General features: G+C 33.5%; 1 protein-coding gene across 2 annotated transcripts in view; it reads right to left on the reverse strand.

Moving 5' to 3' along the window:
- LOC117214933 (acetylcholine receptor subunit alpha-like 1) overlaps positions 1-24,140 on the reverse strand; it is a 278,214-nt gene extending 254,074 nt beyond the window's left edge. For both annotated transcript variants that reach the window (XM_033461300.1, XM_033461299.1), the window contains exon 1: positions 24,100-24,140. Coding sequence is in view for 1 of the 2 variants with exons in the window: in XM_033461299.1 (XP_033317190.1) it covers positions 24,100-24,126 (27 nt within the window). In the remaining variant the exon portion in view is untranslated. The remainder of the gene's footprint in view (positions 1-24,099) is intronic.
- Between the last annotated feature and the right edge of the window lie 351 nt (positions 24,141-24,491).

The following is a 24,491-nucleotide window of genomic DNA, read 5'->3' on the forward strand; positions in this document are numbered from 1 at the left end:
ATATACCTATTGCTTATGTTTTATTTACATTTATTTACTTATTTATTTATTTTTTATTGTTTTCTAAATCACGATTAAGTTTATATTGAGACAGGTTTGAAAATAAAGCGTAACAGATATGTTGTAACTTTTTTTACAAGTCTTTACTCTTTAGCGATAGGCGATGTCTCGATAATCGATACTTTTCAATTCAAATATCAATATTTTCTATCGATATTCGATGCGATGGTATACATGTAGGAATGTTATATTATTAGCTTGTAGGTAACAGTATCATTAATACAATATCGTTTGCACTCACACGAAATCGAATATAAAACCCCGTTTCACGTATTCGTTACTTACTACTTCTACGACACAACAACACAGCGATCTTCACGCGACAACGATAAATTCAACTCTGACTCTCTCAACTCTCGTTACAATGTTTTCCATGCTCGCTTTTTTCCAAAACATACCTTGGTAACGCTCACAACACTCTTTGACAACGTCAACATATCTTGGCAACGCTAATAAACAATTACCCCTCACGCCACGTCCTTCCCTGATGTCACACTATCCCACATACATATTTCAGTATGGATACCTAACTCATAAATATCGAAATTCTCCAATCGAATTTTCAAGTGTATCGAATAATACACATCTGGACAAACTAGCCAAGAAACATTTAACGCTAAATGTGCAACATCCGTTTCGTTTGAACGACTACTCTCCAAGGAGTGCAGGGTCCTAGACAAAGCAAAAAGAAATAAAAAAGAATCGCCTAAACGAAGAACATTTACAACAATTGCCTTTTTTTAGCTTCACTGTCTATTAAATTAATTAATTAATTAAATTCGACAATTATGTCTATCCTAAATGTTCTAATGTCAATAAGTGACCTATTTTCATTTTTTCTTTTTTTAATATTTTGTAAATTCTAATTATCTATGTACATATGTAGTTACTAAAATACGTTTACACGAAAGAAAGTTATCGTATTACAGCGTTAGGGAGCATTAAGTACCTGCATGCTTTTGTTAAAAATGAAAACAAAGCGTGTAATGTATTGCGGAAGTAGCGACGTAGTTAATTGCTTGAACGTGCAAGAGGTTTTATCGATTTCACTCGCGAAAACAAGGACACTCCCGGTTTCTTTGACCTGACTGCAGAATGTTACCGCAAACACATAAATTCAAGTTTGATGATCAGGAAAATGGCTGGCCCATCGACTCAGCCCCGTAGATCATAAACATCCACGTGGTCAAACACGTATTTATTTGTTTCACCTGTATGCGTCATGAATATTTACTAATTCTACACGTGTTTTCCTATGTTTCTTGCTGTGTGTTAATGCTTGTTATTCCAATTTTCTACAATATATTTACAACCCACGAGAATTATTCACGAACGCATACCAAAACAAGTAATTACATTTGAACGTAATTGCGAGCAAACTAATTTTAAAATAGATACAAAATTATCGAATAACAAAGCACTGTCAGGTATGAATATTCAGATGCCACGTAATAAAATCATTGATTAAAGTGGTGGAAAATTACAAGAAGCGACGATCGACGGAAATATTTTCTCTTTCGTGGGAATTAAAAGATTTATTTCTGAATTTCAATGGGGGTTCGTTTAATTACAGACCTACGTGTAAACTGTTCTAATTTAACATGTTGAATGAATCTTATTTCTCTAGATAAATATTCGTTTCAAGAGTTATTTTGTGTATATTTGTTAAAAATTATGTCGGTACGATTAAGTTACACAAAATTTAATAAATTTGATAATTCAGCAACGTTCCTATCGATAGAATTTTACAGATTGGAAAGAAAATTCGTAGCAATCGACGAAATCACGATTTAATTATGTTTACACGCACAACCACTGACAAGCCTAGAAAAAAGTAATCGTTCAAATGCAGAATGTTTATCTTTTCCTTCGATATTTTTTCCCCAAACATAATCTTTTTTCTTCGACACGATTTGAAACATTAAGGTGAATCAGCCTGTATAATAATTGTGTAATTTTCTATTGAAAACTTTACTATTCTATAATATTACCAAAATATATTTGAGATAAAAAATAGCGTCAGATAATTTAAAACAAAAAAAAAGTGTCTATTAAATCAAGATTTAAAAAATATTTATTCAAATCAAACTGCTTTGAATCATGTAAAGATAGCTAAATCGAAATTTTCACTCTGTGAATTATAAAACACCAATTTCATATCCCGAAACGAGATTTTTTACGGTCAACCCATAAAAATGCACGAGCTCGTCAATTTTTTCTTTAAAGGCTTTCTTGGAAAGCTGTAACTGTAGTCGAGGTGTGAAGAGATCGATAAAATAACGTGTTGGTAAATTTTGCATGCGCTCTAGCCAAATTTATTGCCAACTGCGTGTAAATAGGTTATCAGAGATAAAAGTCAGGGACGAATTTATTTTTTATTCGAACATAGTTGGAATTTTGACAAGTACATTTCCCACAGTAAAGCAATATCAAACATTAAACGCTAATCCTTATTACAAATAAATACACTATTATACGTATCTTTTATTTAGATTTTATTTTCCTAACGATTCCAGAATTGTTTCTTTTCTTTAGTATATGAAAAAGACTTTTTTCATCAATTATTAATAAATATTTTTGTTTGAATATATATTATGCTCTGTATATTTTTATCTTATAAAATATGATTCTGATATTTCATATTTATATATTTGTTCAAGTGGTTGTATGGGGAAGACAATTTGTTAAAATTTTAGCTTAGTTTTATCTGAAATAGACATATTCGTCATTCGTTAATTAATACCTCGTAATACAATGAATGTCTATTAAAAGAACTTATTTTTTATTCGAACATAGTTGGAATTTTGACGAGTACATTTCCCACAGTAAAGCAATATCAAACATTAAACGCTAATCCTTATTACAAATAAATACACTATTATACGTATCTTTTATTTAGATTTTATTTTCCTAACGATTCCAGAATTGTTTCTTTTCTTTAGTATATGAAAAAGACTTTTTTCATCAATTATTAATAAATATTTTTGTTTGAATATATATTATGCTCTGTATATTTTTATCTTATAAAATATGATTCTGATATTTCATATTTATATATTTGTTCAAGTGATTGGATGGGGAAGACAATTTGTTAAAATTTCAGCTTAGTTTTATCTGAAATAGACATATTCGTCATTCGTTAATTAATACCTCGTAATACAATGAATGTCTATTAAAAGAACTTATTTTTTATTCGAACATAGTTGGAATTTTGACGAGTACATTTCCCACAGTAAAGCAATATCAAACATTAAACGCTAATCCTTATTACAAATAAATACACTATTATACGTATCTTTTATTTAGATTTTATTTTCCTAACGATTCCAGAATTGTTTCTTTTCTTTAGTATATGAAAAAGACTTTTTTCATCAATTATTAATAAATATTTTTGTTTGAATATATATTATGCTCCGTATATTTTTATCTTATAAAATATGATTCTGATATTTCATATTTATATATTTGTTCAAGTGGTTGGATGGGGAAGACAATTTGTTAAAATTTCAGCTTAGTTTTACCTAAAATAGATATATTTTTCATTCGTTAGTTAATTAATTAAGCCTTGTAAAAATACATCGAGCGTTGACAAAGTTAATCGTAGTTATTTTTCACGGCGAGCACAAGGTGAACGACTACAATACATTTTATCTGTAAGGAAAGTGAAATAAATAAAATGCTGTCGATATAGTACGTCAAAGATTGCTATTGCAAGTGACGTTCGACCGCAATCTGAAAATATATTTTGAAGAAAAATGGACAGAGATGGAACTGCTGCAAGGCTTTGTTAAAACACTCGATGATATACATACGTCGGTATATATAACTTCTGGCGAAAACTTCTCGTATAAATAATTTCTTTCTGTCGAATACGTTTTACGTAGGTGTATGTATTTGTTGAATGATGCCATTCGATTCATAATAATTTCTATTACAACAATTTGCCATTTCTAACAATGCTGTCATATGAATCGCATACGTTGTAGAATCGCTGATTCAGAAACCAATAATTATAAAATTATCGCCATGAACGTGAACGAGATATTTGTAACATGGCAATGTATTGCGCCCAATGAAGCGTATTGTGGTTTAGAAATAGGCATGTATGGTAATGAAGCGATTGTTGGCACGTGATATCTCTTACCCAATTTCAAAGTTCAATGCTCTAACTAACGGTTTCCAGAACAAAATAATTAGAACATTGTTCGTGGCTTACTAAAATCTATTAATTTTGAAGATTACTAAATTAGAAATTATCACGCGAGCTCTTTCCCATAAATACTATTCGATAATGTTAGATTGTGTAATAATTCTATTTTTATCATAGAACTGTAATTACATTAGTTGCAGCGAACACTTACACGACAAATATTGCTTATAATTGTATTATTCAACGACGACGAAACAAGAGAAACGAACACAATGAGTGTCTGTTAAAAGAATTATTTATTAGCGTGTACGTGGAATATAGCAATCATGATGTAGCAAAAATTAGTACAATCTCGTTTGGATTTAAGATGTTTCAAATGATTGAAATTACATTACTATTATTATTATTATTATTATGTTACATTATATTAATTGCTTAAATCTAAAAAAAACGTGAAAATACACATGTACCGAATTTCTTGATAAAGGCTCAAAAGTTTCGGACCTAGTAAGATAAATAAGTCGTTTAATCGATTTGTAAAGGATGATAAAGCAGAAAAACCTGTTTTAGAAAATGCCAACGAACTTATAGCGACATTAACCTCCCTCTGGTCTGTCCTTTTGATGGACAAGAAATTTCGTGAATTGCAAACGATATGAAAGAAGCTGCGCGAGCACGCGCGATTCCTCGCTTCGATTCGATACCAGTATTTTCCCTAAAGCATTAAAAATCCCCTTGTTCGTTAAAACAAAAGCGATATTGAGATATAAAAGTTGGGGAACTGTAGTAAGATTAAACTGCAGTCTCCATTTTCGCAGCAATAAAAAGAGCGACAGTTATCAGGGGACTTCGACACGACACAATTCCCATTGTTCCTCGATATAGATTGAGAAAATCGAATGGCGAATGACGAGAGTGTGAGAGGCAAGACGGTTGAGGAAGCAAGAATCGAAGCGAGAGATTCAGGACGATGGCCAAGTTCAAAGGGGGAAGGGAGTGCAGTTTGAGAGTAGAGCGGAGAAAGAGAAAGGTGAGCAGGCGGACGGATGAACAAAGAGGCAAGTAACCGATACTAGTGAAAAAGGAAGCAGAGATATAAAGTAGAAAGAGAGTTGAGACGTGTCCATAGATAGAAAGGCCACCGGTGTGCTACTATTGTTATCAATTTATTTCCGATGTATTGACTGGTCGCTAAAAGGGACGCCGTCATCGATATGTGATTGTGAATCTCCACGGCAGAAGCCTCTACGAGCTATCGATTCCACCACCTGTCGACCGCAGATACATCTACGTACTTGAAGAAGCACGTCAGAGAGATTTCCGATGGTCCTCACAGCTGGTGCTGGAGATGCCGGTGGAACTGAATGTAATTAAAACTCGTAGCAAGATTAATTCGTACGCCTGTATGCAGTTCCATTCAAATCACTGATGTACATTTCACCGACTGTTTTTACCGAGAACAATTCACAGATATCAGACTTGATCGACGACTATAACTTTAACCGACAACAGCTTTAACCGGCGACAGTATCAAAGTATTAACCGACAACAATGCCCTGCACAGAATTTAAGTAATTGGTTGCATCAAGCTCGAACAGAGTATAACTTTGATTTAGAGGATTATACGAGACTGCATTCTCTGCTTTGTTCGCGTACAGAATATGCATGTAGTTTCCTCTCGATTATCATCGCTATCGATTAAGATTGGTTAAAGTTTGGTTTACAGTAGCGATCATAGTATAGTGAGAAAAGTAGGGTGAAAATCGCTTACACGTAATCCGATGAAAGCATTCACAGCAGATGGTTCGGTCAAATTAAATGAGAATTTCTTAACCGTGGCGTCGGTTTCCTAGTGATCAAAACCGCAATCAACAATCGAAAAAGAGCAAGGAGAACGAGAGTTTAATTCGATCTGTATTTCAGCCACAAAAAGCATTGTGACACATCTGGCAAATTGTGGATCGATGTAAAGTGAACGAATAAGAATGAAAGAGATTGCAACGGGGTTTCATTGTATCTGATCGTTTAGTGTGAATGCCTTGCTAAAATTTTGATTGAACATTTTGATTGATCGTGAATTGACCGTAGTTTTGACGAGGCTTTGATGTAAATCGACTCTTAACCGACAGCAAGTATGATCGATTGAACGATCGACACAGAGTTCAATCAATTGTTTCTAGCAAATTCGACCAACTACGAGTTTGGTTTAGCGTTATATCAGCCTGCGCCCTAACTTTATCAACCTGGAGAATATTTCGATCATTATTGTTATCGGTTAGTACTACCGTCGGTTAAAGCTAGTTTCGGTCAGATGTCGTCATTGATGAAATCTTGTATGGCCTGGTGACGATCAAGTCAGACGTAGATTAAGTCTGCAGTAAATTTAGTATGGTGCAGAAAGATCAAATATAATGTAAATGTAATGTAGATCAAGTCACGTGTAGATCAAGTCTGGAGTAGATCAAGTCCAGTGTAGATTAAGTATGGGGTAAATCAAGTTGATTGTAGCCCAAGTCTAGTGTAGATCAAGTCTAGTGTAGATTAAGTATGGGGTAAATCAAGTATGGTGCAGAAAGATCAAGTATAGTGTAGATGGATTAAATCTGAGGTAGATTAAGTCTGGTGTAAATAGATCAAGACTGATGTAGATCAAATATGATGTAAATCAAGTTTGGGATAGATCGAGTCTGATGTAAATAGATCAAGTATTGTGTAGATAAATCAAGTCTGATGTAAATAGATCAAGACTGATGTAGATCAAATATGATGTAAATCAAATTTGGGGTAGATCGAGTCTGGTGTAAATAGATCAAGTATTGTGTAGATAAATCAAGTCTAGTGTAAATAGATCAAGTATTGTGTAGATAAATCAAGTCTAGTGTAAATAGATCAAGTATTGTGTAGATAAATCAAGTCTAGTGTAAATAGATCAAATATTGTGTAGATAAATCAAGTCTAGTGTAAATAGATCAAATATTGTGTAGATAAATCAACTCTAGTGTAAATAGATCAAATATTGTGTAGATAAATCAAGTCTAGTGTAAATAGATCAAGACTAATGTAGGTCAAATATGATGTAGATCAAGTTTTGGGTAGATCGAGTCGGATGTAAATAGATCAAGTGCGGTGCAGATAAATCAAGTCTAGTGTACATAGATCAAGGTTGGTGCAGACCAAGTCTAAATCAGGTCTGGCGTAGATCAAGTCAGATGTACATAGATTAACTTTGGTGTAGATTAAGTCTGGTGTAGACCAAGTCTGATGTAGACAGATAAAGTTTGGTGTCTATAGATTAAGTCTGGTGTAGATAGATCAAGTTTGGTGTACATAGCTCAAGTCTGATGTACATAGATTAAGTCTGGTGTCAATGAATGGCTGTCGAGAGGGCGAGTTTTACGAAGAAACACACAGCAAACTGCTTTAATGAAATGTTTGTGCTTTTATAACGAGATCTTAATGTATCTCGAAAATCACGCCCCTAAACACGAAGAACTGTTGTCCTTCGGCCTCTTTATTTTAACGAGAATTCGCTCGTTTCTAAAATGAAACGATGTTAATTAAAACAAAATCTTCTCGTTATTAACGAATTCACTAAAAATAAAATTTTTAGCTTATATTCTAAAGAGAACAAATTTGTTCAAGCTTTAATTTATAATGAATGTGAATTAAATTACTTTAATAAAATATACATGAATACTATATCTAGTTTCTCCTACTGCACACTGTTTAATACTTAAAAATTGATAATGAGAAATTCCATAAATGCATCAGATTAAATACATAAAATAAAACGACCAGCAAGTTATTTGCTAAAATGAATAAAAAATAAAAATTTTAACATGAAAATGTAGTAAAATTTTGTCCATTAATACTGTAGCAAATTTTGCCTGCTCCCATTTTTATTTTTTGCTCAGAGTAGTAATAGATATGGTTCTAATTTTTATAACAATTATTCGTATAATTGTAATTTTCATATTCTCGTTCACAAAGTCTTCGTGATGTAATTTTTCGTTGTTACGACATTATTACTATGAAATGAATTATTAGAAAAGAATAAATTATTTTTTTATTAAGTTTTAACCAAAATCTTAAACTCGTTAGTAAAAGATTATTCGCTGAATTAAACTTAAATGCGTGAAAATGGACGTTAATGAAAGATTCCTTAAAAAATTTATCCATTTTGTATTCAAAGAACATTGAATTTACTCTATGTATGTAGAAAAGGATTATTTCTAAATTTTATTTCCGTAGCATCATATCACAAAGGGTGTACCAAGATTAATTAAACATTTTAAATTAATTAAAAGATTTTAATTAACCTTTTATAGGATAAAGCCGTAAAACCGACATTTCTACGCCGTGCGTACTAGAAGCAAAGAAGAATCGCGCAAATTAAATAGGCAAAAGCGCGTAATTGTCAATTTTCTACCAAACAAGATAACAGCGGGATCCTATTGTCGTTTTATCGACTTTCAGCGCGGGCAATGAGAAGTGAATTTGTCACCACTTCCGTTCCATGGTTAGAAATAGACTCGATTTTTCAGCAGATTGAAATGAAATTGAAATAGTTAAAGAAAAGCTTTTAAAATGGCCATCTGAATTACCATCTTGAGTAATAAAAGTTTCATTGTCCACGGTATAATAATGTTAACTCGAACAAACTTTTTTCGTAAGACAATGCACATTATTACTTTGCCATTTGAAACTTTGATCAAATATTCGTAATAATTTCGAGGACTCGCTATTAAAAGCAAAAATATTTAATCGGTTACTATATTTTGTGCATAATATAGATCGGATATTTTACCGCTCTTAACATTATAAATTTTTATATATTCTTTTACGAAAAATTAACTTTTTCATTCAGTTCTAGAAGTTCAAATGCTTTAAAGCCCTTTAATTTCTCTTCAGACTCAGAATAGCATTAAAAACATCGCAATTCACATACTTAAAAATTTGACATTTGACCAAATTGGAATAAATTTGACCATTAATTTGACTTTGCAAATGAAAATTCTAAAAAACATATCAATCTTCTCGTTAGTGTTCGAACTTAAAATGGTTACGGTAAAATCTATTTTTAATTTCTATTTTATTTTACCAAACATAGTCATTTATTTATTCCTTTTTGGATGTTTTGCAGCAACATTTACTTTAATATAAACTAAAATGTAAAATAAATTAAAATAAACTAAAGAAAACAAAAATTAGAAAAACACTGAGTGATGTTTAAATAATCAAATTGTTGAAATAACGTCCCTTTTAGAAATGACATAAAAATCGTTTACAGGCGAATATTTTATCTTCTACCTTTCAATGTATGTCTCCTTTGTATAGTTGAAAATTGGATCCGTCTATTAGATCAATCGTTCGTGTTCAAAGTGTTACATATTCAATATAATCATACTCACCATCGAATACAAGAGTGCTTTCATCACTTTGGAACTTAAGTTATTCTGCTCGGATCGATGAACATTTTGAAGAACCAAGGTCTTTAACCTATCTACCAATTTAACCTGCATTATACATCGAAAGCTCCGGTACTTCGCTATTCTGCTCCCAAACCTTGTACACGTTAATCCAGCCGTACAAATGTGTAATGCTGCGGGAAAGTTTTGTCGGTAGATTAGAAATACCATAAGAAAATGTTCCAGTACTTCATCGTACAAATTAAGGATAGCTAATATTACTTTAATTTTGTTCTTGTTACGATGTATGATATCTAAAAGCTATTAATAAAATTAACACTAGAACTACCAGTCAAATTGACTGGTTTTACAATTTTATTTTAAAATTCCTACTACTTCATGTTATATTTTTTTCCGCAATGATGTAATGACTTTCGCAACGATAACTAAAAAAATAATATAATGAATTCTATTTTGTCTTTTATGTATTCAAACTGAAAATAATTTTGTATCGCGGCTAATTATACCAATAGCAGTCAAAATGACTGGTACTTGTCAAAGTGTAAAAGGATCCTGCAATTTGTTTATCGAACCCCAATTAACCAGTTTCCTCGTTTTGTACAACTTGCCACACGTTATTAAAATTTTTACCGCGTATCATTCGATATGACGATATCAGTTATCAGGAAAATTCCGGATCGATCGCTAGATCACTAGATGCTAACACTAGAAATACTACACCAATCAAAATGACTGGTTCTACAATTTTATAAATGTGTCAACCCTCGTTTAGGGATCCCAGATGGATTAATAATACCAAAAATGTACTACATAACTTTGAATTCTTCCTGTAAAAAGTAATAAATCAATAAATATAAAAATATTCTATCATTACGTATTTTTTAAAGATCAGTCATTTTGATTAGTTTTGGTAGAAATAACTTCGTGTTAACTATCGGTAGTTCTAGTATTAAAGTTGTGAGTTCTTATATATTTTTAATGCTAATACTTCGTTGCTATTGTCAAGTAATTACCGGAGAAATTCATTTGATTTTTTGAAAAAGTATTTAGTAATCAAATAGCTATATATTTGTGTAATATAAATAAATCCAGGCTTCTTTATGTAGACATGCTTTCAGAGAGACAGTATGAAAGGTGTTTCCCTTTTTTCTAAACTGTATACTTTAGATAAAAGTACAAACGTCGATCATTTCTAAGAATGTTGCGTTTGTTATGTATTGTGTGGTAAATTGGACAAGCGTTAAATTTTCGTCAAAAAATTGTCGCTCTTTGAACCATTAGGCAACGTCATAACTTTGTGAAAAATAATCGTGCAGTCATTTTGGTAGGAAAAGCCTTTAGTTTGACTCGCAGAGGTCTTTTTTTCCGCAACGTACTTTTACAATAAAAAAATGGAGCTCAAAGAATTAACTGGTTCTACGGGGTTGAACAAATTTGTTAAATTAAAATCATGATGGATTCAAAAATTGGCGTCTCTCTATTACAACGTTACCTTAAAAATTCCTTTTTTACAGTCGTTCTATCGCACTTTTAAAATAAAAAGCGTGCCGCCAGCATTAGAATAATTTCTGGTAAAATAATTACAGAGGGGTTGCACTGTTGCATTTAAATTGCGTGTGTGTATGTGTTTGGCATGTTTAGTCTGTGTGAATGTGTAATATCAACATGTACGTTGCATATACTAAGTACGCATATTAGACACTCTCACGTTATACATACACACGAAAAAGAAGGTTAAACTTCTACAAAATTCAAAAGTACAAGTCTCAATTGAATTTATTTTCAATTAAAAATCGATATCTTAGAATTAAATTAAAAGTTGTGTTTTAATTGAATCTATTCCTAATTAAAAATTGCTTTTTAAAATTTCTTAAATTTAACTTTACACATCAGCCGAGCAATTTCACAACACAAGAATTAGCTATGTATGTCGTTCGTCTGCTATTACTTGCACATACATACGTATGTATATAAGAAATAAAAAGCTTTCACATTTTCATTTCCTAAAAACCGTATTCTTACATAACATCTTCTTTTGCCACTTGTATATTTATTCAAAATACAAGAACATAACACACGAATCTATATCTGTACCTAAGCATTCATGTTCTGCCATTTAGGATTACTTCAAAAACATTATGTTGTGGTTGTCTTAATGCTGACTATAATTTTACATTATAAAAACAAGCATCGATGGTCCACAAAATGCAAATGATATTGGAATATTTTGCAAAAGTTTAGAAAGAACTTGTTTTTATTATTAGCAAATTTACATTTTCAAATCAACATTTCCTGATTACTTCTTCAATTATCTCCAATGGCGATGAAAATAATTTACATGTTCCTTTTGCGTAACTTTTAACTGATTCATGGAAACTATCAGATCTAAAACTTTCATTCAATAACAAAAACTTTCTAGTCAAAATACGCTTATACAATATATTTCCTATTTGTAGGAAATACAAAGTTGCAACAACGCACGTTATGCAAAAACCTAACATGTAAAAATATGCAAAGCTCTGCTCCAGCTGCTTTCCTTTACCCGTGTCTAAGAAGACACAAATCTGCATGAAAATCCTCAGGCTACTTTTCAAAGAACCTCGTTCCGACCAGCTATTTTCCTCTACATTAGCTTCCAAGCGATAATTCATCGGTTTTACAAAAACCAGATGCTAGAAAATGGTACAAAGACCGGTATACCTCATTGGTCGACGCCACTGCTGTCTCTCAGTGCTCACGTGCAACGGCGATTTTTCAATTGTACAGGAGCATTTGGTCCGGAACAAAGTCGTCGGCAACGAAAGGACAACGAGTTTCGCGAAACCAACAGCCCGGTTCGAAACGATACAACACGGACAAGTCTCGTCATTACCCTCAGTTACACGTGTATAGTCGTCGCAAGCGAGCGCTAGCCGAAGGCAAACCGGTTGTACGCAGTAGCTGGTAGGTTGTCGCAAACGGTCGGTTCGGAGGGTTAGTCGGAAGCTAAAGAGGGTGGTTTCGACGTTGAAGGATGGCGTGTCGCTGGGAGACGCGTGCAGAATACCTGGCAGCGCACGTACACGCATAAGTACACAGAGAAACGGATGTGACTCTTGTCAGTGTAACGATCTGAAACGTCGCTGCCACACACTCTCTCTGTTTCTCCGTTGCTCCTGTTCTCGATTTCAAATCCCGTCTTTATCGAACGTCACGGCCGACCAAACAAGTGTTCGCCATATGGTACAATACGGTTATGAATCGTCAAGCAGTGACGAACCGAGCTGTCACCGTGAAAAATTACCCAGAGAAGGGAGAAACGTCATGGAAAACGTTGTTGGCAGAATTTGTGCAGTACAAACGAGAACGCGGCAACGATTAAATTTGCACCGCCTTCAGACACAGGGGACGATGACAGACAGCCAGAGAAAGTATGGAATCGCAAAGAAACGAGGGAAAGAAAAAACCGACGCCTAGTAAATGGAAAAATATTAAAATTTCAACGGGGACAAAACAAATAGTACACATACAGGGTGTTTCAGTTGTATACGGTCAAACGGTATCAACATATTCTTACGATTAATGCTCACTTACGAAGCTGTAGAAAAGATATCGCGATAAATTTATCGACTAATTTCTATCTTTTGAATTTTCGACCGATTTAATGCAGCGATTTCTATTTGTGAAAAAGATTGAAATGCGTCGGGCAGAAATTAATTCGTTTGGGGAATTGATACAGATGATTGATACTGCATTCGGTGAAGTGAAAGAATGGCAATAGACTGAATGTATCAACGACGTTGACTTTCTGTTTGTAAGAACGGACGACATTTTTTGTAAACATGAAAAATCCATGGAACGAGAGTGCATTCATTAAAAATTATGGCATTTTGTTGTAACTTTGTAATGGAGCATTCACGATCCATTATTTATATAACATCTTTCCTTACGTTCAAACGTACAATTTGCTGGCCATTTGACGAGGTAGAAAGGAAGCACCCTGTATATAGGTATGTTCTATTTAACCGGAAACGTTTAAATATTTGAAGAAGTACGAATGATACGAAGAAATGTCTGAGACAAAAGTTGTACGGTATCGCGGGGAATATTCTATTTCGCATAGCTTTGCTTTGCATGGTTTACCTTGTGACGACCTTGAAACGTCCTGCAAGGGTGACATCAGAATTTTTATTTTTTATACCGTTATTTCTTATTACATATTCTTGCAACTGACAGTCAAACGTTTTCAAAACGCTACAAACTTGTGTCTTTCGCACCATGAACTGTCCGGGAAATAGTATGTCCTCGTTGATATCATACAAATTTTTTCAGACATTTGAACGTTTCCAGTGAAAAAGGACATATTGTGTATATAAACTGTGTAATCATTTTTACTGTGCGATTGTACGATAATTAATAATTAATTAGTTCAAAAGTTACAACGTTTCATCCATCGTTATGTCTGCTACCATTAACATTTTATAGGAAAGTTTCTTACAAAAACTATACAACTTGCGCAATTCTATAAAAAGGTTTCTTACGAAACTATCTTTATCTTACTGGCAAGGATTAATAAGACATAAAAGTCAACTTGTCTCGTCTTTTTAAATTAAACGCTACATTTAACTCGTTTAAATAAAGTAGTAGCTACATTAAAGTAACTCGTGAAACGAACTCAATGACTTACAGCAGTAAGAGCTTTCGGAGTCCGATATGAATTAACATTCTGTTTAATCTTCTACTCTTGTGAAAATATCTCTTCCTTATCAACATCTTTTTTTCAACATTTTAATTGTAGTAAAAAAATCAACAGAAATGATCAAATAGCACGCCGTTGATTAAAATACATTTTGAATATCGTTGAGATATCGTTGCATTGTTATAGAAGATAGTAGCCGATTTATATCCACTAACGTTGCCATAATTCTGCTCTGATAATCTGCTTTTTCACAACTTGTGGAAACTGTACGAGCCCTCTACGAATCACCCCTCGTGGAAACGGCTTTATCAGTAAATCAGATGAATTGTAATTTCAATAAAACGAGACGAATTATTACGTCGAAACGGATCTACGACACATAGATGGAGTATCATGCGACAGATAAGACTATTTTCGTGCAATTTCCTATGGCAAATAGCATAGCGAAACTTTACATCGATGTAAGATTCGGATCGCATTGGCACAGATATTACTGGATCACGTGAAATTGTTCTGAAACTAATCTGAGAATCGTGTGCAACTATTGCTGAGGCAACAGTTTCACTTATATCACCGATTGTCGGTTTCTGTGAAAGTGTTTCTGACACAATTTCTTGAAACTTTCCATTTCTCTTAATTGCTTGCAAAGATTTCGAAATTCATAAGAATGCTGAAGTTTCCTCTCGTAATTCAAATGTTCTGTTCTTGCACTGCTTCCTGGCCATGTTTTTCTTTTGCAGATAAATAGTTTCTGGCATGCCTTTATCCACAGTACAATCCTATTGTACATTGAATAAAATTAACGATTTTTTTTATTTATTGTTTATTGCATTTATTACATCCCCTGGTCAGACATGTGTATTTTATAGATATATATGTAACGTGAACTAAATACAGTAATGTGTTACAACTAAGATAATTAAATAGTTAATTCACAACTCACAACTAATAGTTTACAACTTATAACAACTCGGCAACTCAACTCTCGACTCCTCACCACTCGACTCCTCACCACTCGATTCGCAACTCACGATTTGACTCCTCACAACTCGACTCTTCACTCACGACTATCTCAACTCGACTCTCCACTCACGACTATCTCAACTCGACTCTCAACTCACGACTACTCCACTCGACTCTCAACTCACGACTATCTCAACTCGACTCTCAACTCACGACTATCTCAACTCGACTCTCAACTCACGACTACTCAACTCACTCACGATTTGACTCCTCACAACTCGACTCTCAACTCACGACTCACTCGACTCTCAACTCACGACTACTCCACTCGACTCTCAACTCACGACTATCTCAACTCGACTCTCAACTCACGACTATCTCAACTCGACTCTCAACTCACGACTACTCCACTCGACTCTCAACTCACGACTACTCCACTCGACTCTCAACTCACGACTATCTCAACTCGACTCTCAACTCACGACTATCTCAACTCGACTCTCAACTCACGACTACTCCACTCGACTCTCAACTCACGACTACTCCACTCGACTCTCAACTCACGACTATCTCAACTCGACTCTCAACTCACGACTATCTCAACTCGACTCTCAACTCACGACTACTCCACTCGACTCTCAACTCACGACTACTCCACTGGACTCTCAACTCACGACTATTCCACTCGACTCTTCAGGTAACGACTCCCGATAAAAGCTGCCAGGCCCTTTTGGCCTAACGGCACTTAGGTCATTTCTCCACGATACTACAATACCGTGTTCTGTTAATGACTTATTGTTAGCATGATAAACAAGTGGAGCGATCTCTAAAATAGAAGATTAAATAGAACATTATTTTACTAATAATATTGTTACTTGAAACTGGTCAGTAAATTTTTTTCACATAGTTTTCGACGATCTGAACCTTCCAGTTGCGTGGGGTAGGTAATACAAGTGCAATCTTTCATTTGTTCTAGTCTAAAATAAGAATATCATAGATTCTGCCTATTTCAACGCATTAATTTCTAATACTAGCAAGATCTTTAATTTCGTGCCTTTTTCAATCGCTTTTCTTTATTGTAGAGTTGAAATGTTTTACTGGTCGTTAAAGTAATGAAATGTGGTGAAAAAGGCTTAATTTGTAATAAAGATACGAAAAGAATAATATACCTCACATACATTTCAAAATAAACCCTTGAAATCTAATTTGTGTCGACAGAAATATAAATAGAAAAAAATGGACAATGTTTCCAATATTGCATTATAATTTGAATTTCGAGAATTGGAGGGTTGAAAGACTCATACGTATGACGTTGTGAGTTATGCAATACGTTTTCGAAGTGGTTACGACCTACAATAAATAAAATATTGCCATTCCATTTAAGAAAATAATCTTGATTTTTCCATCTTATTAATCCTTTCAAGTAGTATAGAACTATTGCCACTACGTGCTCTAAAACCATTCTATTTTCGAAATTTCATCTACGAAAATTCGTATGAGACTCTAATGATAACAGACATTTTGCATGACGAAACTAAGCGAAATAAAAATTCCAGTATAGAAGAGTGTACGAAATAGATTAAGAAAGGGAAAGCGAGGAACATTTTTATAAGACTGTAATTGTAGCAGACATTGTAGCAGACATGAAACTAGGCGAAACACTCTGTATAAAAGAGTGTGTAAAATAAATTAAGAAATAGAAAAGCAAGATGTGAAAATAAATGAGGTACGATTTGTAGAGAGAATGAATAGTAGAAAGGCATACAAGATAAAGGACAAAATAAGGAGAAGAGAAAGTGGAAGAATAATATGAAAGCAGAAGAGAAGGAGCAAGGCAACGTGGAGAAAACAGAGTTCGCATCGGTAATGAGCGCAAAGGGTCGGTTCTCCGATGCAGAAACTCTGAAACAGTTTATCAACGTGGTGAATAGGAAAGAAGAAAGCTCATTTGCCGATAGAAATATATTATCGATGATCTCTATCTTTTACAAATAATGAAAGATTAATGTTGTCTCTTCTAAAAATGTTAATTTCGATCGTAAAACGAATTTTCAGAATAGATGGTGCAGTAACTTTCCTCGCAATTTCTATTAAAAACGTAACTTTCACTATATTTTACTAGAAACGAAAGTATTACTGGCCGATGATGAAACTAAAAACTTTTAGTTTAGAAAGGAAGACTCTTCTCGCTATAGAATTTGCTTCATAAACTTTATTCTTGGCATGCGAGATGAAAAGCAACTGGAAGGAAAATGAACCTTGAGCTCAGTATTGTAGTATCGTAAATTATTATAATTAGTTTATTAATAATAAATGGATTAAACAGATGTTAATTAAACAGAAAACGATGGTTATTTAACATGAACTAATCACAACAACGCATTGCAATTAAGACAACTAGGTATTTAATTAACAACTCTCGTCACCACAGATTCAACTCTCTCTCAACAACGCTAACAACACTATCTTGACAACGCAATCTGCACTCTCTGGCTTCTCAACTCACACTGTCGTTAATTCGTTTATGTCCCATAGCAACTCCTTGCCTTTTGTCTTAGCCTCATACCTTTTGTCTTAGCCCCACCACGCACATGCTCAGCAGCCGCTTGTTTATAATTTGCACGACATCTCCAGGCCCCTCGTCCATGATACTACAGTATTTATCTGTTTTCCTAGCCTGTTTTAATCTTTGCTCACAACACTCCTTAATACTAGAACTGCCGCACCAGTCAAATTGATTGGTTTTACAATTTTATTATACAATTCCTACTTCATGTTATACTTTCTTTCCACAATGATGTAATGACTTTCGCAACGATAACTAAAAGAATAATATAATGAATTTTATTTTGTCTTTTATGTATTCAAACTGAAAATAATTTTGTATCAAGGTTACTTATACCAATACCAGTCAAAATGACCGGTACTTGTCAAAGTGTAAAAGGATCCTGCAATCTGTTTATCGAACCCCAATTAACCAGTTTCCTCGTTTTGCACAACTTGCCACACGTTATTAAAATTTTTACCGCGTATCATTCGATATGACGATATCAGTTATCAGGAAAATTCCGGATCGATCGCTAGATCGCTAGATGCTAACACTAGAAATACCACACCAATCAAAATGACTGGTTCTACAATTTTATAAATGTGTCAACCCTCGTTTAGGGATCCCAGATGGATTAATAATATCAAAAATCTACTACATAACACGGAATTTCTTCTATGGGAAAATAATAAATCAATAAATATAAAAATATTCTATTATTACGTATTTTTTAAAGACCAGCCATATTGATTGGTTTTGGTAGATATAACTTCGTGTTAACTATCGGTAGTTTCAGTGTTGATTAGTTATGAGACTGATACAGGCGGTAATTCTTCTCGGACGCAGAGGCGTAATTTAACTTTCTCGAGAAATTTTTCAGCCCACAAACGTACGTATTAATAAACCGATTGATGCCATAAATCTCGTAGTTTCGAGATCTTTAACTTACTCCTACGAGACCTATTAATTAAGCAATTAAACGGAACTATGTATTTTAAATAGCGTAAAAAGGACTTGAATAAAGAAATGTTCAAAATTTCGTGGACGATCTTTCATGGACATCTTCCATAACATGAAAACTGTTTCGATGTATAAACAATAAAGAGGAGTAAATAAGTAAAAGTATATGTATATTATTGGTGGAGTGTTGATTGATTTATAAAAATTGATGAATCAACGTGTAATTGACAATTGTATCGTTCACAGGCCAAAGTGGTCAACTCTAATTTTTGAAATTTTTTAGATCTCAGTGTCAAGTTCATCTTTTATAATTACATCAATTTTCCTTGCTTCTTGGTTTGTGAAGTTAATTAATTCAACAGATAAACAGTTTAATTAATAAGCCAACGAAGAGCAAAAGTTCTCGTTAAAGTAGGAAGAAATAAGAAGTCAAAGGGAAAGGATTCTACGATAAGTTTCTCAATCTATTTCCTTGCATCTCATCACGAGACTGGTCCTTCGAGTAGTTTGTTAATTAGCACACGCGTGCAAACAGAATGATCACACACACCAACCATGGATATAAGTATCGTGCTAGTAGACTGCGAATTTTTATGCAAATTCATATTTTTGAGAATATAATTAAAACAGTGGGACCTTGGTGGAAAATTGTTTTACCAAGCAAGTGTTGTAGGAAGCACTATACTTTGAACAATATGTGCATTTCGTGCAATTCTGTACTTTCAAATTTCCTATAAATGCATACAAATTTTTATTGCACGTATTTGAACGGTATTTGCTCGCCACAAAATGACAGCGAAGTCAGAAAATCGACACGGATATCGGATAACAGCATTTGATATCGAACGCCAGATTTTAAAAACTTCCCAATAAAAAGAAACATGCTCGTTTCCAATGAAACCAGCGCTAGAACAAGACAAAATCGATAGTTGTGTGTTAAAATAAACGTTATGTTAAAATAGCGCTAGTTTAAATTTATACAAAAATTAAAACGTTATCTTGAAGTCGCGATAAAAAGTGTAAAAAAAAAAAAAAAAATGAAATGCAACGAAGTAGAAAAATATGTAGTATCGAATATGGGACACTCAGAAAATTTGTAAAAAATTCTCGAACAACTTTATTTTCATTACAGCGGTCCAAATTTCCATATGGCCACTGTGTTCTTTGGTAAAATCTTACAATCATTTTATTCTAACGATAAGTTTGTGTATGATAGCATTTTGGGAAAATTAGAAAAAAAAACACGTGCTTCGGTTGTGACAACGGAAGTAGCATTTCTTTCAAAAGATATAAAAGATATAATTAATTAAATTAATATAAAATGATATAATTAACGTAAAAATATAATTTAACAGAAGACAAAATGCAAAATTTCTATAAAACCAACGCGCTCTTTAAATAAATAAAATGCAAATTGACAGTAACTTGCTCGCTGTTTCCATATCGATAGTTTATACAAATTTTGTAATGTTTTTCTATCGATAGACGCCCACGTTTGGATAATTCTCCAATGGAATTATATTGCCTGCAATGCATGAAATTTTCTTGCAATTAGCCCCCAAAGATTTTCTATGGAATTCTAATCTGGGGAACAAGCTGGTCATGTTAAATCCTTGACATTCCTTTTGATGTAGCCATCGTTTTGTACGTTTTGACGTGTAAATCGGAGCGTTATCGTGTTGATAAATAAAATTATCATCTGCAATTCTTTCTGTGAATGTTATTAAAACCATTTCTACATATACGTTTCTTTTCTACTTCTTCCAAAATGGTATCATACACAGACTTGTCATTAAAATGGGATATTTATAAGATTTTACTGTAAAACATACAGTAGCCTCATGGAAATTTCAGCAACTGTATGTACATGTACTCTCATGTTTCTCCTGCCATCTTCCTGTCCAATCTCCTGATCCAAGAGAAACAGCAATAAAACACACACTGAACTATTTATCTCGGTAATTATTCGCAGCAACATCAATTAAAGGATACATAAATCCTTGACCAAGAAAGTAAATTCACTGTTAAGAAAGAGCCACGTTCGTAGATTTACGGCCGTAAATTGCATGTATACGTCTAACGTATTTAGCGGGATTTATCTTTGAAGACGTTTTTCAAGTTGCTCGCGGAACGAGGATAAGGATGTTAATTGGTCTCGCTTAATTATTCTTCAATTACATTTGCTGCTGCACCTTACTGTCTTGCCTCTCGTCCCTCCTCAGCTTGATTCTTTCTAGCAAAAGGAACGGCGCGCAACGCTGTGTACTTGCACGAGTACATATTACTTGGCGAAGCAATTTGCAGTTACTGTGCTGACGATGACTCGAAATACCTAAGCGTGTGTTACTTCCCACGCACGAGTTACGCCGCGCCGCCTTCAGCCTATTCGGCTGGTCCGCCTGTTTTCCTTCAAACTTCTCCCACAATTTCCAATTTTAAGTAATCGTTCATTTACGACGTTACCGCGTTGCTCAGATTCGTTTACCATCGAGACATGATACAGTGACTGGCGAAACTGTTTGGATGCACGTGCAAACTTATTGCGGATGCATTATGCGTATTATACGAAGGATTTTGCAATATTTTGAAATTTTACGTATTTCTACGGTTCTTCGCGTTGCAGCCGTATTTTTGTTAAGAGGCGTTCAGAGCATCGATATTGTTGTTAATATTTAAACTTCTCGATGTTATGAGTCTCTAGATTTTAGACGATCGATATACAGGATGTAACAGAACACGTGAGACTCACTTCGGAATCTGATTGTACATGTAGAAAGGATGAAAAAAGTTGATATAAATGTATCTACCTATGTGTCTTCGTTCGTGAGATATAACGAATTTTGTAAGCAGAACAAACCCAGTGAATATACTAAGTCGAAATACTAAGTTTTAGAACAGGACAAGCTTTCCGACAAATTCGGGAAACGCCAGCAAGCGTTCAGAGTGTAACCGGAACCATGACAAGACGTTTACTGGTTTGATTTGAAATACAGGATCGTCTTTTTGAGCATCTTCTGTGATAGTAATCAGACAACATAAAAACGATGCAGAAAATTCATTGTCTTTCATGAACAAACATAGATAGAACACATATTTACCTGAGCTTATTTTTATTGTTTTAACAGGTTCTGTTGCAACCTGTATATTGTCGATATGACATTGAGAACCTTAAATATTGACAATAATTAGCAATTAATCAGACAACATAAAAACGATGCAGAAAATTCGTTGTCTTTCATGAACAAAGAGATAGATAGAACATATATTTATATGAGCTTATTTTTATTGTTTTAACAGGTTCTGTTGCAACCTGTATATTGTCGATATGACATTGAGAACCTTAAATATTGACAATAATTAGCAATTAATCAGACAACATAAAAACGAAGCAGAAAATTCGTTGTCTTTCATGAACAAAGAGATAGATAGAACATATATTGATATGAGCTTATTTTTATTGTTTTAACAGGTTCTGTTACACCCTGTATATTGTCGATACGACTTTGAGAACCTTAAATATTGACAATAATTAGCAATTAATCAGACAACATAAAAACGAAGCAGAAAATTCGTTGTCTTTCATGAACAAACATAGATAGAACACACACGAGTATATTGAGACGTTGAGAACCTTAAATATTGACAATAATTAGCAATTAATCAGACAACATAAAAACGAAGCAGAAAATTCGTTGTCTTTCATGAACAAACATAGATAGAACATATATTTACCTGAGCTTATTTTTATTGCTTTAACAGGTTTTGTTGCAACCTGTATATTGTCTACACGACGTTGAGAACCTTAAATATTGGCAATAATTAGCAATTAATCAGACAACATAAAAACGAAGCAGAAAATTCGTTGTCTTTCATGAACAAACATAGATAGAACATATATTTACCTGAGCTTATTTTTATTGCTTTAACAGGTTTTGTTGCAACCTGTATATTGTCTACACGACGTTGAGAACCTTAAATATTGGCAATAATTAGCAATTAATCAGACAACATAAAAACGAAGCAGAAAATTCGTTGTCTTTCATGAACAAACATAGATAGAACATATATTTACCTGAGCTTATTTTTATTGCTTTAACAGGTTTTGTTGCAACCTGTATATTGTCTACACGACGTTGAGAACCTTAAATATTGGCAATAATTAGCAATTAATCAGACAACATAAAAACGAAGCAGAAAATTCGTTGTCTTTCATGAACAAACATAGATAGAACATATATTTACCTGAGCTTATTTTTATTGTTTTAACAGGTTTTGTTGCAACCTGTATATTGTCTACACGATGTTGAGAACCTTAAATATTGGCAATAATTAGCAATTAATCAGATAACACAAAAACGGAGCAGAAAATTCGTTTTATCTCATGGTCGAACATAGATAGAACATATGTTCATACGAGCCTATTTTTATTGTTTTTACGAGTACAATCAGCTTCCGAAGTGTGCACCATACGTTCTCTTACATCCTGTACATTGTCGATGCAATAATAAGAATCTTAAATATTGACTATAATATCGATCTTTACAACGTTTCAATTTTCTTTAAATTTTTGTATCTTCTTTTTTCCAGATCTGTCCGGAAAATCACGAAACTTCGGAACAAAGTATAACGTACTAATAAAGAAACGACTGAAACCCGAAGAAGCATAAATATGTCATTTTGAAACTTCATTAACTGTGACAAGATAGCACTATCACGATTATAGTAGTAAAATTTGAAACGAATCTGGAAGTATACATATAGAAATTACAAGATATTTATTGGAAACATACATCTCGAGAGGATCAGGAAAATATTTGCACGATCAATTGTTTACTATATATCAGAATATTTAATGAGATCACTTTTCAGCACTAATTGCATGTTCAAGACGACTATTAGAATCGTGTATTCATTCTTCGTTGGATGTATGTTTGCGATAAATGTATTGTAACTTGTAATTTATATCTATGTATATTTTCATTGGTAAAATTTGATCAATATAACGACGATAATCGTGTCTCATCGTAGTGTTAATAAAATTTCAAGAACTTTCATATAGCATACGTAATACATTCATAAAAATTTCCTGCGTCAAATATTCGAATACTTTTCTGAACTGTCCCATATATTCAAAGCGTTTAAAACTGTGAAAACGAGTCACGAACATATAGCGGTAATTAATTTTAGTAATTAAATCGCTGCGCAGATGAGTTATATCACGACGAATAATCTTTCTAAGGACAGATTAAGCCGACAGTGTTTAATCTAGCTGTCGTCATTCTTTCTAAGGAGATGAATTAATATCACTCACCTGTTCGACCCACAGATTCGTCGTCATGATCTGATTCTTCAAGTTCTGTAACAAACGTAAAAAAATGACTTCTTAATTCATTGTATTAAGTATCGTTAGAGTATATTTAGATCTAAATACTAATTTTCTTATTTTTCTTTCTCGCTCCATTATGTTCCACATTATTTAAGAATTTTTTCATTCAGAGATAAAATTACACATTGATGTGGATGAAAATGAATTATTAAGCTATATAGAATACATAGAATGATGTGGATATGTCAAAAAGCAAGGAAAACGTTTCATACGGACTACAGAAATACACATGTATACGCCGATATGATTTTGTCTGCGAACGCACCAGCCGTTTTCGCAGAAATTGTTCAGCTGCTGCTGCTTAAGTGCAAGTTTCT

This window comes from Bombus bifarius, unplaced genomic scaffold (assembly GCF_011952205.1).
Source record: "Bombus bifarius isolate JDL3187 unplaced genomic scaffold, Bbif_JDL3187 scf7180000009275, whole genome shotgun sequence".
NCBI classification, from domain to species: domain Eukaryota; kingdom Metazoa; phylum Arthropoda; class Insecta; order Hymenoptera; family Apidae; genus Bombus; species Bombus bifarius.